At 40.4% G+C, this 13266-nt stretch overlaps 1 protein-coding gene across 4 annotated transcripts in view; it reads right to left on the bottom strand.

The window, feature by feature from the left end:
* WDFY4 (WDFY family member 4) overlaps positions 1-13266 on the bottom strand; it is a 124672-nt gene that overhangs the window by 68978 nt on the left and 42428 nt on the right. For 2 of the 4 annotated variants that reach the window (XM_042018864.1, XM_042018862.1), the window contains exons 21-35: positions 12579-12730; positions 11934-12045; positions 11628-11818; positions 9942-10094; positions 9509-9582; positions 8570-8731; positions 6335-6426; positions 5321-5420; positions 4306-4511; positions 3606-3775; positions 3131-3256; positions 2494-2655; positions 2184-2381; positions 1064-1181; positions 342-499 (exon numbers count right to left, since the gene is read on the bottom strand). In XM_042018864.1, the coding sequence (XP_041874798.1) occupies positions 342-499; positions 1064-1181; positions 2184-2381; positions 2494-2655; positions 3131-3256; positions 3606-3775; positions 4306-4511; positions 5321-5420; positions 6335-6426; positions 8570-8731; positions 9509-9582; positions 9942-10094; positions 11628-11818; positions 11934-12045; positions 12579-12730 (2174 nt within the window). Of the gene's footprint in view, positions 1-341; positions 500-1063; positions 1182-2183; positions 2382-2493; positions 2656-3130; positions 3257-3605; positions 3776-4305; positions 4512-5320; positions 5421-6334; positions 6427-8569; positions 8732-9508; positions 9583-9941; positions 10095-11627; positions 11819-11933; positions 12046-12578; positions 12731-12895; positions 13044-13266 lie in introns of those variants that run through there. The other 2 variants (XM_042018863.1, XM_042018865.1) reach the window with 2 other exon arrangements.

The following is a 13266-nucleotide window of genomic DNA, read 5'->3' as shown; positions in this document are numbered from 1 at the left end:
TTCAGCGAAATTCCCCCAAACTACCTCTTACATAAAAATTGTATTTTTCTGTATTTCTGCCGAAGTCCCCAGAACTGTGGAAGAGATTAATTTATTCCTGTTCAGCAACGTGTACATAGCCAACAGACAGTGTCACAAAAGAGTTAACTATCCCTTCTTTATGCTGCACCATCTATCTCTAATTATAATTTAGAACTGTTCTTACGCAAGAAAACAGGAATAACAACAATCACCAAACCAGCTGCAGCCATCCTCTTCAGAATTGCAGTATCACGACCTCAGTGTAAAACAGCATGTTAAAACATGCTGATAAAAGTTGGAAAAAAAAAAAAGTGACTCACCCACATAATCTGTTTGACAATGAAGATCAGGATTTGCTTGGGATCAGCAGAAAACATTCTGCTGTTCAGCTTCTCAACCAGCTTCTGAACAAAATAAGCAATATTCATCGTGGATAGGGGTGCAGCTGATTCTGAAGCACCATGAGGATCGCTGCTCCCTGGAGAGGATACAAAAGGGTTGATTATTCCATAACAAGCTGAAATGAAAAAAAAGTGAAATGTGAGATTACCAGAGCTGAGTAGGAACAGTCTCATCCCACAACATGTCAGAGCTGGGACATGTCTAAGAAGACTCTAGGTATAGCAGAAACACCTTACTCAGACTGGAAATGACAGCTCCATATTAAGGATAGAAGCAATCTCACTAAAATGTTGTAATGAAGAACTGGTTCAACTAACAACTCAGAAAGGAGAGCTGCAACAACTAAGTTAGTGGGGCTGCTTCCAGAAGCTTTCAAGGATAAACCTAGGTTTCTTTCCACATACTCCCTTTTTAATATTCAGGTATTTTTAATATCTGTTCTCAAAAAGAAAAAAATGAAGAGGCTCTCCAGAAAAAATTATAAAATTACAATAATTTATGCAAACTGGCTTACAGCAAGATAGATTGGACAGTGCATCCTGCTTAGCTGGACTGTCCTTCTAGCTATTGTTTCCAAACCTTTCTAGCAATTACACCTACAGGCTAAATATCAGCTAGTTAAACAATCTGATTCACTCACCTCTTGGTCTTGTTTTCCCCTCACATTGGCTGGTAACATGAAAGACATCCATAGCAGACAGCAGAACTTTTGTCTGAAAAAGTCTCTTCTGCTCACTGGTGGCATGTTCTGGAGAAGCCTGTATAGTGATGGCATACATATTAGTACAGCAGGAAAACAGGAAATCTGATTCAACTTCACTTTCAGCAAGAGTGCCTATGTGGACAGCTACTGGACAGCAGAGATGGCAGGACTTCATTCCCTAGCTGGAAAACCAAGAAATCTTCCATAGGACTACACCATCTAGCTGATAGCCAGCACAGTCACCCTCTGCACACTGAACAGAAACAAGATTTTGCAAAGGGCCAGAATCTGGCTCACAGGTGGTTCCCAAGAGGTCTTTTCCTCAGGGAATTCAGCTCCATTAGCAGGCTCAGGATTCAGACAATCAGAAATCCATACTCTATTTTAACTGTACCAAACCTTGGGATAGTACTGTGTAAACATTTAGGGAGCTGTTGCTCCACAAGATGATTTAACTCATTACAATTGTAGTCAAGCTTATGTTCATTACTATTCATATTACTAAGCTAAGTCTGCATCAGAACTCACATCTAGGATGCCTGGATTATTGATAATGTGGAGTTGAAGCCTAAATTTTTCATCTTCCCCTTTCTTCAGACTACTCTGATTCTCGTGAGTGCTTAGAGTGGCTGAAACCTATAATCCAGACTTCAACTGCTACAGCTTGAATTAATCTGTACTTAAAGTCGAGAGAGGGTTTTTTTGTTTATTTGAGAACTGAGATTTTGTTATCTCAAAAATCAGTACACAGGATACTCCATGTGAAATTTTCTGTTCTCATCAAATTCAAGGGCTGCTCTAATGACAAGCAGATATTACTAAGGAAAAGGGATTTTTTTTTCCCCACCTTTCTTCAATATTAAACATTGCCTGAAAAATATCTTTTCTGTTTTCCAGGGGCAGCATTTTCTTAGTTCACATTAGTACAGAGGCATTAGAAAAGTCCTCTCCTTTTGTCACTGTTAGCACTTTTTTTTACTAGGTTGCTAGCAGGATATGTCCTGTCCTTCCACCCCCCGTGCAAGGTAGAACACCAAAGCCTGATGAGAAGAGAAACCTCAAGAAGCAGCTCAAGGGGATGTCCTTGTTTGTTTGCTGGGATGTTGAGAAGACTGTCCTTCAGGAGGACTCGCACAAAATCCCACACTTGTTTCTTGACAGGGTGTGGTAGGAGTGGGAGAGAGGAGGGATCAGCGCAGCCTTTCCCTTCGGCAATGGCTGGACCATCAGGAGTCAAAAGGCCTTCAGACCCACCCTGTGAAAGCAGACAGCAATACATTTTAACTCAGACTCCTGTAAATTGATTTCTTTTCCCCTAATGACCCATCTCTGATCTGAAGGGCTTGTGCTGGCTCATATACACATACCTTGGGTGGTCCTGAATGAAAAGCAACCATAGCCAAAGTTTTCAAGAAGTCAGGACAGTGCCACACGGGGTCCTGCGTGTAACTGTGATAGATCAAGCACAGAAACTCGATAACATTCCCTGGATAGGCAATCGCCCAGGAGGCTTCTGCATCTGCAATAGGCTGAACACAGACAAATGTGCATCTGGTCAAGGCAGCATTCCTCTCATTCACAAAAGCTCATCTTTGTTCCTCTTTAGGTATTTCTAAGCAAACATGACACAGCCACGAAGAAGTCAGACGAGGCACCAGCAGCCAACCCGCGCCTTGCAGACTGAAGATACGCCCAACCAGAAAGGTAACATAATATCATCATCATCAGGAATGAAAAAAAAAAAAAAAGGAGTACTGTTGTGGGCAAGGCCTGTCTCTGGTCTCAGAAGTTCTTAAACATGAGCCCACCACATCCTGTGCTACATAACCAGGGCAGTAGTTGTTCTGACCCTTGGAAGTCCCTGCTCATTGTCACATTCAGTATTGCTCTCTGAGGGCAGAGCAGGCACAGGGATTACAGGTAAAGGCTGCCACTGGCATCTGTCACACCTGGGCACTTTATTCGGCCATTCACACTGCACTGTCCTTGCAACAAAACACTTACCTTGTCCACAGTGAATCTAACCATTTCCAGCAGTAACACAGCTGCCTCTGCACACAACCCGAATTTGAGGATGTTCTCTGTAAGGTGGTGCTGAAAGATCCACTGCAACATAGACTCAAGATCTTTCTACACAGGAGGAGAGATATTTCATTCAGAGATAGGAATTATATACCATGCATCAAGAACAATGCCTGCTCTCTCCAAATCAGAATAAAATCAACACATCTGCACTTCCAACAGCTCCTTCCTCTCCTACTAAATTTGTAACATTTAACACCTGCCCAAACAAGGTTGTTCTGAACAAAAATTTTCTTAAAGTTAACTAACTAAACGTCTAAAATATGAATCATTTTTATTATCACAAAACCCAAGTAGGGTAAACTTGCCTGAGAATCCTGTCATGGAAAAGGGCATAAAATGTCAAAATAGTAATGCAATAGCAGCTTCAGGTGCTTGTCTGCTATTTTTTTCATACCTTGACTGCTTCAGGCGGTTCAGACTGAGGAGTTGCCAGAAAGAGCTCTGCCACAACCAAGTAGATCTCAGGGATGTGAACATGATCAGTCAGACATCTTTGCAACACAGAAAATCCAAAAATCAAGAAGTAGCCATTGTCAGGCACTGGAGGGTGACTTTTTAAATTATCTTTAAAGGAAAAGAAAAGGAAAGTGTCTAAAAATAAATGTCATATCAGCAGAAGAATTACTGACACAACTTTGTCCTCATTTGTCTCTGTCCCAGGACACTCAGTGGTCTGCTAGGCTGCAGTATCAACAGTATAAAAAACATCCCCGGAGTAACAGATAATTTTTCCCACTATCCCTTTTGTTATAGGGCAGTGTCCCTGAATCATTCTTCTTCCTTTCTCCTCCTTTCTGAGATCCACAGGTCTAATTATCAAAAAGCAAGCTGAACAAATCTTAAAGAAACAAAAGGTTTCAGAGCATGAGTTGACATCTGAACACCTCAAGGGCTTATCAACTAGCCTGATTTTGTGCAACACAAAAAGTACCAGGACAAATTTATTTTTAAACTTAATAAATTACTACCTTAGGAAGTAATTTAAACTCTTGGTGTACTGAGATCAGTGAGGATTCTTGTATCATGTACACAGTGATCTTCTACCACTGAGCTGGATCAAGACAGTGTTTTGGGAACATTAAACCAACACATACCCATTAGAATACTCAACCCTGCAGAGCTGTTTTCCAGCCAACGCCCAGCCACTAACCCCTCCTTGAATTTGTTCAGCAGCAAACGATTGTGGAGGAAGCACAGAAGCAGCTTGATTCCCAGGACAACTGTGCTGAAGTGCAGGTAGCTCTGTGTGAACAGCAGAAACCAGTCTGGCCCCAGTGCCAAAAATGTCTTTTCTTTTTCCCTAGGACAAACAGGTAAATGAAAACACATGGAAGGAAACATGATGGAAGACAAAAAGGAGATATTATTTAAAATTATCTCTAAGTGATTTAGAAGCTCATGTTTCTCTAAAAAAAAATATCTCATTAAAGGTATACCACAACAGAAAATCCTGAAGATTTAACAACAGACTCATCCATACAGGTGAAATCACTCAATTCCTGCTAAATTTAACCTTGTATTACTGTCAGGCAAAACAGTTCATTAAGACGAAGCTCCTTCTGAGAGTGTGTATCAATAACTGAGGCAAGCTACATCACAGACTAGATCTTTCAAGCTATGAAATTCAAAATTCTGGTTTAAATTTTGAAGTCCAAGATGTACTATCTAATGAAAATGCACAGTTACAGCACCCAGCACTATGAAATCTGCCTTTCAGTTCTGAAAGGTAGAATTACAGTAGCATCATTCTCATGGTTACGACAGAAGGATGCAAGTAATCCCTCATTATATTGACTTGATTTTCAAATACAGATGGGATTTCTTCAACCCCTGATATGCAGAAGAAACATCAATATCCAAGCTCCCCTTTCACAGTATTTTCTGAAAACATGAAATTTTCTTTCAAAATGGATATCTGATGTGTCCTCAGACCACACAGCTGTGTGAATGCCAGATAAATCACTGACAAAAAAGACTCTGTGAATCCAGTCTGCTCTTACTTAGTATTTGTTTAAATTCGAACATTAGTGTGTTTAGTCCTGGTCAAGCACCAGAAGATGAAAAATCTGGAAGACAGAGACACTTAACTTCCTAAATGTTTCTACTTACTCAGAGGACAGGTGAAGTTTGTCTGAGCGTATTACATCTAACAGCATCTTCAATAGCTGGTTTCGAAGCCAGATTGTCTTTCCAGATGTTTGGCTTAAGGCTACAAATATCAGAAAGTAATAAAGAGTAATGAAGAGACAAAACACATGTTCCATTGCTTTGATGAACAACTTTGCATCAAATTAGCCCAGTAGAAGTACTTATATCAGGTACTTATATCAGGTACTTGTATCTTTTTTGCAGAGTAAAAAGATGCAGACATCAAATTTTAGACATAAGGAGTCCGGCTAACATAAGAAACAACCTGGGCTTCCATTGTCAAAGTCCTCTCTTTAGAGTTATTTAAAACTCATTCAGACTATATGTTGAACAATATCTCACAGGAAGCAGTCTCAGGCTAACTAGAGAGGGAAATGTAAATAGGCAATCTGACTCGTACTGCCTAACTGTGTTGTCTATATACAAACCACAGTTACCAGTGCCTCCTTAATATGATCTATTGTTTAGAGGGGCAATAACAATAAAGCCTCAAGTGAAAGATCACAGTGAAAGGGCCAAATGACTGGATGTTCCCCCACGTGAACCTGACAAATACACAGATACTTTAAGAGGTGCAGAGCTCCGCATTATTATTTGCTACAACTGTAGGTGTAGCAAGGTCTTCACAGAAAATCCAGGATGCCCATTGAAATTTTACCCCTTGTAACAGCCCAGTAGGTTAGTATGGGGGCAATTTCAATTTAATGTCCTTCCTCTCTGTGTATATCTGAAATCCAACATTGTGTCAGCTCTGGACAATGCCGCCAAAGTACTACTGGTTTATTAGCAGAGAGAGAACAAAAGGGTCATCTCAGTGCAGCCTGTCCTTTCCATATGAAGTAATTGGAATTGTGCCTCTTCCTGCCACAGGAGGCAGAAGCACTAATGTTGCATTTAGGGTTCATCAGGCCCTGGGGAAGGAAGAAAATACTGTAGCTACCTATCATAACTCATAAACCAAAGGCAGCCCCTCACCTTCAGTGGGCCTCTCAGCCACACTATCCAGGTAAATCTGATTTTCATCCACAGAAGAAGGTTTCAAGGTGTAAACAAGGAACAATCCAATCCTTGCAGAGAAAGAGTGAAGGAATTGTGGTCAACAGAAAGACATTCATTTACTTAGAGATTATATGCAAAGCTGAATACTGATTAATGACATAACAACCACTGGAAATTCCAGTCACTTGAGAAATAGGATGAAAACTTCATAAACTAGGAAGCAAATTAAAAGGTCACAGAATCACAGAATATGCTGTGTTGGGAGGCACCCACAAGGATCATCAAAACTGAACTCCTGGCCCTGCACAGGACACCCCAAGAATCACACCACGTGCCTGAGAATATTGTCCAAATGCTCCTTGATCTCTCTCAGCCTTGGTGCTGTGACCACTTCCCTGGGGAGCCTCTTCCAGTGCCCAACCACTCTCTGGGTGAAGAAATTTTTTCTAATATCCAGCCTAAACCTCTCCTGACATAACTTCAGGCCATTCCCTTAGGTCCTGTCATTGTCACCACAGAGCAGAGATCAGTGTCTGCCCCTCCTCTTCCCCTCACAAGGAAGTTGTAACTGCAGTGGTCACCCCTCAGTCTCCTCCTGTCCAGGCTGAACAGACCAAGTGAACTCAGATGCTCCTCATACAGCTTCCCCTCAAGACCCTTCATCTTCATGGCCAGCATCTTCTTTGGATGCTCTCTAGCTTAATATCTTTCTTATATCATGATGACCAAAACTATCTACAAATTGAAGTAAAATACATTCTGCTATGGAACTGTTTTCTCTATCTACTTTAAAGGTCTTTCACCAAGAAGAAAGGAATACTGAGTAAAGCACTCTGTTCACATGAAAGACTCTGAGCAGCCTGTGGCATGCAGATATCACTTATCACCACTTGGTTTCCAAGCATACAGAGGAGAACAGAGAAACCTTAACAGGTCCTTTGTGAGGAGGACTGTCACCCATTTTTCACTTGTAGTTTGCTTTAACGCATTACGTGGTTCTAAGGACAGAAAGATTAATGTTATATAAACATATTTAGTGAAAGTGCATAATCTCCTCCTGCCCACAAGAAGGACATTTCTTAAGGGACATAACACCCATTGTTCTGCAGGAGTGGCCCACACAGCAATTCCCACTGGAAGTCCAAATTTGGGACCAGCAGAAACTCCAGCACCTCCCAGTGCTGCTGAGAGCCTGTTACAGGCTCTGCTGTTCAGGAGCTGGAAGGATAGGGACTGTCCAATCTCTCAGCACTCATGGGCCTGACAACCAATCACATTACCATGGGATAACAAATCATGATTATTCAAGAAAAAATGCTCTTTCACACTCCTTACATCATGACAAATTTGATATACTAAATCCACTACTCTCACCTGTCTCACTACCCATATGAAAAAAGAAACAGACTAACTCCTACAAGCCCAGGGCAGGGACATGCATACAGGTAACATACATCCACGAACATAACATCCACAAAAGAGTTGGCAAACACTAAGTTCATGTAACAGCTTACTCCACAGTTAACTATTAGAGGTACTCACACTCTCTAACAGAGCAAAAGGCTGAGACCACAGGTTTGACATGCAACTCTGTTTCTACATTTTATTAAAATAGAGCTTTAGAAACAGAGCTGCCATCTGTGCAGTGCATTTCCCTGGGAATTAGGTGGCTATAGACAGCACTACATGGACCTTCCTCAGTTGATAGGCTACAGGCCGGGAATATAAAATGAAGCAGTGCTTACATTCTGTGAAGAGCAAACAAGGATTTAAATGCTATGCTTCATGAAATCCTGACTAACATAACTGATTGAAATTCAAGAACGAAAAGGACTGTTACTGGGATATAAACCAAATCAACAGGATTAGGTACACAGTTCTTTGGGGCCAAATTGTAATACTGTAGTGATACTTTAGGGACAAGGCTTTAATGAAACCAAATATTAGCTACAGGCTTTGAGTAATCCCAGTCATACCTACAGAACTGTCTGTGCCACTATTATAAGGGTCATCACCTTCACACAACTGTAAGGTTGGAGTGAATGAAAAAAGTTTTCATCAGTTTTTCACCAGGGGATCCTGCAGTTGCCAAAGATCTGGTGTTCTACCAAAGACAAGGTGAGAGAAGCTCTACTGTCAAGGTCTCTCCAACACTAGCAGAAGTATAGTTCATCTACAATCTGAGGAAACACAACAGACCTTGAAGGTTACCTGAGAACATCCCTTGTATTAAAGTATCCTTGCAAGAGATGGGACAGAATAGTGCAGGCCAGAGTGATCTTGGAGCTACTGATTTCAGGATCATTGAAAAGGAAAAGAAGCTTGGGCACCACTTGTACCTGGTAGGCAATTACAACATTCTGACATGCATCTCTGTAAAAAAAGCACAGGGACTATTAAAAGCTTCTACTGGAAATGACCAAATTTGCCGAAGTTTCAGCTAAAAGGATTCTCAGGTTGCACTGATAATTTGTGCTTTTGGCTTCTAATATTGTCTTTATAACATTTCAAACACTGTCAGACAAACTGAACATGTGTCAGTGATGGAGATCTGAAGACTACTCTGTGTGTTCTACTCTTCTCTTCTGCCCTCTCCCCCAGAAACTGCTGCATTCCAACAAGTTCAAAGAAAACATTATAGAATTTTCAAGCAGCAAGTTGGTAGAAAAAAATGCTATTCCTGGAAAACTCAGCAAGGGACATCAGACAGCTCTCCACAGAGCTTTCTGCTACTTAGCCCCCCTACCATGCTTTGTCTCTTTAGATACATTTAACTCCAGTCCAGATGATTAAGCATACTGATAAAACGGTTGTGTTTTGATTTTAAACACAACTTCAATTATATATTTTAAAAAATTATTTCATACTGAATTCAAACATTCAATTTTCCCCTCCCCAGCAGATATTTAAACTTTCATTGTACAGCAGTAGTTGCACGTGAACCAGGTAACCAGATATCTTTGCCCAGTCTGGCCCCATAGTCATCTCAGGGGCTGATCAAATCACTAGCTCCGGGCTACAGGAATGATTCACTCCCAGAATCCACAGATTCCAACTGGGACTAGACCCTTCACAGCCACCTCACAGTTCTAGCTTCAGGTTACAGATGTGCTTGTCCCACAGGTGTCTGATTCAAACACCTCTATATACCTGGAGGACTGCAAGATCTCCACAAGATGGGAAAGAAGAACAAGGTCAAGATTTTCTGGTGCTTTCATCCAAAGCTGAAAGACAAAGGAAAGCAGAGGTTTTACCGCTCTGCTGAACTTAGAGAACAGTACCTGCAGCAGAGAAACAGTTAAATCTAGTTAGGGAGAAAATCATAACATTCAGCATTTCTGTAATGCAACGTGCAGGCACTGGAAGTCCCTGCTAGCATAGGGAATTGTAGCTCCAGAGCTAGCCAAGGAGCAGGCCCTCTGGGAGTGTTCCTGCAGACCTGGGGAGCCACAGTGTGATAATGCACAACATACAACCCCACCCTAAATATTGGATACAGGTGGTGCTGGGAACTAACCAAACCTCGTATTGTAAAGCCATCTTTAATACAGCCAAACCCACAGAGTAACATGAACAGTTTTACCTCAAAGTTGCAGAGAACATACTGGAATGCACTACAATTCTTGATGACTGAAGACTCGAAGTCCAGCTCAGCTGTGCCCACCAGGGAGAACATTAACTGTAAAATCCTGCTGTTCAGCAGCTGGGTTTTCCTCTTCAATAGATAGCTCAGCAACTGAAAAAAGAAGACTGAATAAGTACCTGCCAAGTATAAATCTTTATTTATAAACTGATATATAACACTTCTCTTTAATTCAAGACCAATACACTGTTTACTCAGCTGTAGTAGTCATGCATGCATACATTTTCCATAAGTATCATGAAGAAAATGAAGATTTCAGTCCAGACACAAAATTTCATGCAGGAAATGAAAGGGTCAATTTTTGAAGTAGCTTGACAACTCCGTGGCATTGAACAGCAGGAAAATATCTGCCATATTATGTCGAATCGAATGTACAAAAAGCAACAGACAAATATAACTATAAATAACCACAGTAGGTGTTCTATGCTGTTCTTCATGGATGTATTCTTAATTGCTTACAAATGGTCTTAATTTAAAAAATATTAATTTTCACCTCTCCAAGTGAAGAACATTTATGAAACATTGCCAGTTTCTCAACTGAGCCTTTGATTATCCAACAATTTCCCAATACTGTGAGAAGAATGTTCAGAAAGCCATTACATTTTGAACAGGTTGGGAAGAACAGAAATTAATTTGAAAATACATATCAAGACACATTTATTACTTAGCTGTTAAAAAAACCCACTTCACTCCATTGCAATATGGTGATCAGTCACATGTAAAGAACACTATTTAGTAAAAAAATCAAAAGGAACACTCACACAATATAAAGACTGGCATTCACCTACAAAAAAGGATTGGGCAAGCAATATCTAAGTAGGATAAATATATTCCTATAAATTGTAATCAATTTATGAACAATTTGCATGTTGGGAAAATTGAGAATTTATAATAAATCATTCATGAAACCCTAATGTTAAGAGTCTTGTTTGGAACCTTCTGTATTAAAGGGCCTTCTTTTTTCCTTCAGAGTTTTCTGCTTCACCTACTCAGCATGAAGTAAATTATACTAAACTGAAACTTTATACTTGAGCCTCAATCCATCCAATGTTACATATATAGACTTTACGTATAACCAAAATCTTCGATCTGCATAGCTTTCAGGTTTAAAGATTAATCTGGGATAGACATAATCAGTGAATTCAGACAGCACGCACTTTTATCAGCACAATTCCTCATACACAGTGAAGACTGAGCCGTGGGAATTCATTGTCAACCTTACACTGGGCAGTCTGTAAAGAGGAATCCTAGGCCAAGGGGAGGAAGAAAACCTGCCTGATAAGTGGTCTTTTGTGTAGGGATCAAGTGTGTTGGTAAAAGGTGAAGAGTGGTTCGGTCACAAATCTGCTGCACTGGTTTATTTAGTTTATTAAATCATGTCTGACCAAGAGGCATCTGCCATCTCCTTCCCTTCAGCAGATAAACTGTTACAGAGGTTCCCAGGAATTATAAACTATAAACACAGCATATAGAGCACTATCCTATATTCCCCTCCTAACTTACAAAGTTCCAACCACAAGTGCCTGTAGCCAAGATATGTTTGGTTCGTTCCCATTGATGGATTTGGGGATAAATATCTACAAGGAAAAGATTATAACCAGAATGAATGAACAAAGGAGTGTCTACCTGGTATCCATGGATGTGCCTCATCAGTTTTCCACTCAATGGGCTATTGTTGAGAATGGAGTTCAGGACTTTGACAGCTGCATACATAGTGTGGTCATCACGGGCCATAGCAATGAGACCCAGGAGAATGGCAGGGCCTCCAATAAAGTTCAGACTAGTAGCTGCTGGAGTGGACTGGAACACTCTTACCCCTAGGAAATTGCAGTGTTACTCTACCAGGAAGTTACATGACCAAATCTATTGTTATTAGCCAGACAAAGGCTTCACTCTTAAAAAAATATTAAGCATTAAGACAAGTGCATTTACCATATTGGCCCACAGCAACTGACCCAATAGTCCGCAAGGAACCTGAGAGGTGCCCAGCAATATTCTTAGCTAGGAATATTGGAGTTGAACTGTCCCGAGAATTAATCCCAATCTAAAACAGATAAAAGACATTTTAAGAAAACCTTTGGTAGTATCGGGGACACTAAAAGTAACAAATGCATGCTCTGACACTTTAGCTTATTTTATTACTTTTATACTATGAAAACCATCTTTTTTCACAACAAGTTTATTGTAAGGACAAACATTCACCTATCTACAATATCCCACAACTCCACTACTTTCACGTCAGTAGATCTGGTATTAGCAAGAATGATAGAACAGGATGTGAAAAGTCCTTGTGAAGGCATTAAGAAAACACAGAATGAAACAAGTTATCCCAAAATCTGAAAATTATGACTTCTGTTCCTGTTTCAAAAAAATGCTTTTAACATTGTGCTCACACTGTCCAATCTATTCCTCTCCATATATGAAAATTAACCTATGAGTAGAACAAAGTTAAGGAATGGGAAAAGAAGCTCAAAAAAAGCACTGAAGGTACACAGACAAGACAAAGTCAGAAACTTGGCTCTAGGAAACTGATTAGAAGCAAGAGAAAACTTGTTTAAGACAAGGGGAATTTGTGACCTCTTTGGCAATCAGCCGACCATCCACTTCATTGTAAGAGCTCTTTATATCTTGGACTGTGGTGAGAGATGAGCACACTGCATTGATTCCAAAAGAAATCTTCTCTTCTGCCACCAGAGGTGCAGTATTATGATCACTGTACTGGTCCTCACCTTAAACAAGAGAGACTGTGAATGTCTGAAGGAACTTCGTTTGTTCAATATGCAAGACAGAGAGGCAGGTGAAAAATAACTGGAGGAAACTGGTATTTAGGAAATAATTTTACTTTGTCTTAACTATAATTAGAAAAAAACATTCACCCTTTGCAACACAGTCCACAGCAGCTTGCATCACCAGCAGATGTGCTTGGCTGTGTCCTCTGCTACTTTGCCTTGATTCAATATCCTCTCATAACATCTCATGAAGCTCAGTAAAGTCCAGAATAAACCTCTCCCTCCGTCCACACGATATAAACAAACAAGCTTTCTGGATATAGAAAACATTTCAGAGGCCTTCTGTGTTACTGGGAACTTTATCAGGGATACCAGAAGCAAAGATTTGTGTGGAAAGAGGGCAGAGGCAAAAGTGTAGAGCTGCCAACTCACAACGTTTGGGAAGCTTCTAAAAAGTACCAGGTTCAGCAGCTTAATAACTACATGAAATTACCATATGCATTTCTTTAAAGAACTTTCTATTCCTGCTCACACTT

Source organism: Corvus kubaryi, unplaced genomic scaffold (assembly GCF_017639235.1).
Source record: "Corvus kubaryi isolate FWS band 111438036 unplaced genomic scaffold, C.kubaryi_AGA036_p1.0 138, whole genome shotgun sequence".
Taxonomy (NCBI): Eukaryota; Metazoa; Chordata; class Aves; order Passeriformes; family Corvidae; genus Corvus; species Corvus kubaryi.
This window is presented reverse-complemented; position numbering and strand designations above follow the sequence as displayed.